Below are 2,232 nucleotides of genomic sequence, written 5' to 3'. Positions count from 1 at the left end.
ATTACTGGCCGACAATGGAAGCAGATTGCTACGCCTATGTGAAGAAATGTCACAAGTGTCAGGTCTATGCCAATCTCATCCATGTACCACCTTCTCAGTTGCATTCTCTCACTTCACCGTGGCCGTTCTCAGTATGAGGAATAGACATCATTGGGAAGATAAGTCCGAAGTCTGCTAGTGGGCATGAGTATATCTTGGTTGCCATTGATTACTTCACAAAGTGGATAGAAGCTGCTTCGTATGCATCATTGACCTCAGCTTCTGTTGCAAAGTTCATCAAAGCAAATATCATTTGCAGATATGGAGTACCACATGAACTAATTTCAGACAACGGGTCGTCCCATTTCAAGAAGGAGGTGGCGCGCTTGTGTGAGGAGTTTAAGATTAAACATCATAAGTCGTCGCCCTATAGACCGCAAACAAACGGAGTTGTTGAGGCTGCTAACAAAAACATCAAAGTGATCATCAGCAAGATGACCGAGACTTATAAAGATTGGTCGAACAAGCTCCCGTATGCTTTGAGGGCCTATAGGACATCGATCAGGTCCTCTACAGGTGTAACTCCGTATTCTCTGGTGTACGGAATGGAAGCTGTCTTACCTGTTGAACTGCGAATTCCCTCCCTGAGAGTGATGATGGAAGCTTGGTTGCCAGAATCTGTTTGGGCTCAAACTAGATATCAAGAGTTACAAATGATTGATGAAAAGAGGCTGAAAGCATTGTACCATGTTCAGGGGTATCAACGCCGTGTCGAGAAAGCCTTCAATAAGAAAGTTCGTATTCGAAACCTCAAGAAGGGAGATCTTGTTCTGAAATCCTTCCGGGCACCGGTATATGATCCCAGGGGTAAATTCAAGCCGAAATGGTCAGGTCCATTCATTGTTGACGAAGTCTTTCCTAGAAAAGTCATCAGACTCCTCGATGAAAATGGAGAAAAGCTAACAGAGCCAACAAACATTGACCAACTCAAGAAATACTATGCTTAGCGCACCAGAAGGCCTTCCTTGGCCGACTAGAACTCGAAACCAAAAACCATTTTTTTAAAAATAAAATAAAAATAGAAACAAACATATCAAAAGAATCCTTTGCAAAACCCTTTTGAGCTTACACAAAATTAAAACCATTCTATTTTCAAAACCCATAAACTAGGGGCATTTGTGCCTTGAACTACGCTCGACCTGATCCTCATCCTTTGGGGGTACGTAGGCAGTCTGGCTAGTCCGGATTCGGTCGAAACCTTGGAAAACTTACCAAAACTCCGTCCCTTCAAACCCTGACCTACCTGAAAAGTCCTTTTGGTGCAGTAGACAAAGGTTTGTAAAAAAAGAAAAGAAAAAAAATGGAGTCTGAAGACCCGTTAGATTGAAAACCTGCAAGGACGATTTAAGCAAAAGTTAGGGTCATTCACCTGCTAAGTTGAAAACCCGAAATGGCGACTTAGGCAAAAATCAAGGTGTGAGCCTGCTGGATTGAAAACTCGCAAGGGCAATTCAGGCAAAAATTAAGGCAAGCGGTCCGCCAGATTGAAAACCTGAAAAGGCTATCTGGTCACTGGCAGTGACTTCTAAAAAAGCTGAACAACTGGAGGCAGACAAGACTTGTAACCCAGTAATAGCACCATCAAAATCCTAGTAGTGCCAGCATGACTTGCTTTGATCTTCCTCTAAACTAGGGGCATTTAAGACCAAGAAATTGAAGGAGTTTAATGACCATGACGGTAATACCGAAAAGGGAATGAATCATTTTTAAGCATGGTATTCAAGTCACTCTAAGAGTGGTTAACCTTCACCAATTTAAAACATTTGTCAGATCAAGAAGCAAGTTGAGTCTTTCTTGAAATCCAAGTCATGTGCTTGTCAATGTCTTTTACTTGCCACTTGTCGAAGTCTGTCACGTGTCATGTCTAAATCTCCAAGGTCTTGTATGGTCTGTACCTTTCCCAGAGTTGGGGTGACAGGCACCAAAGCGAGAAGTCGCTTCTCCGGAAGGCAGAATAAATCAGAACAAGGTTTAGAAGAATAGCAGGCTATCAGGCCCATTGAAATTTTATCAGCTGGCAGATTTGAAAGAGACCTTTCAGGCAGAATTGATCTCATGGTTTTCATGTTTCCTCTACACGCAAAGCTTTGTAAATCCAATATTCATGAAATAAAATATTTGTTTTCCTACATTTGTATAGCTTTATTAAGACTCTAGTCATGGAAGTATGAAATGCACTAGGGGCATCTTTTA

General features: G+C 41.9%; 1 protein-coding gene across 1 annotated transcript; it reads left to right on the top strand.

Moving 5' to 3' along the window:
* Nucleotides 1-584: 584 nt before the first annotated feature.
* On the top strand, nt 585-986 carry LOC143869795 (uncharacterized). The gene has a single exon (XM_077376352.1). It carries the CDS (start codon nt 585-587, stop codon nt 984-986), a length of 402 nt encoding a protein of 133 aa, XP_077232467.1.
* Nucleotides 987-2,232: the final 1,246 nt, after the last annotated feature.

The sequence above is a fragment of the Tasmannia lanceolata genome, unplaced genomic scaffold (genome assembly GCF_043159265.1).
Source record: "Tasmannia lanceolata isolate RefF3 unplaced genomic scaffold, GAP_Taslan_0.1 ptg000003l, whole genome shotgun sequence".
Lineage (NCBI taxonomy): Eukaryota > Viridiplantae > Streptophyta > Magnoliopsida > Canellales > Winteraceae > Tasmannia > Tasmannia lanceolata.
The sequence above is the reverse complement of the archived record's forward strand: the minus strand, read 5'-3'. Positions and strand labels throughout refer to the sequence as shown.

Coding starts and splice junctions, on each gene's coding strand:
- LOC143869795 (XM_077376352.1), top strand. CDS start 585: ATGGAAGCTGTCTTACCTGTTGAACTGCGAATTCCCTCCCTGAGAGTG.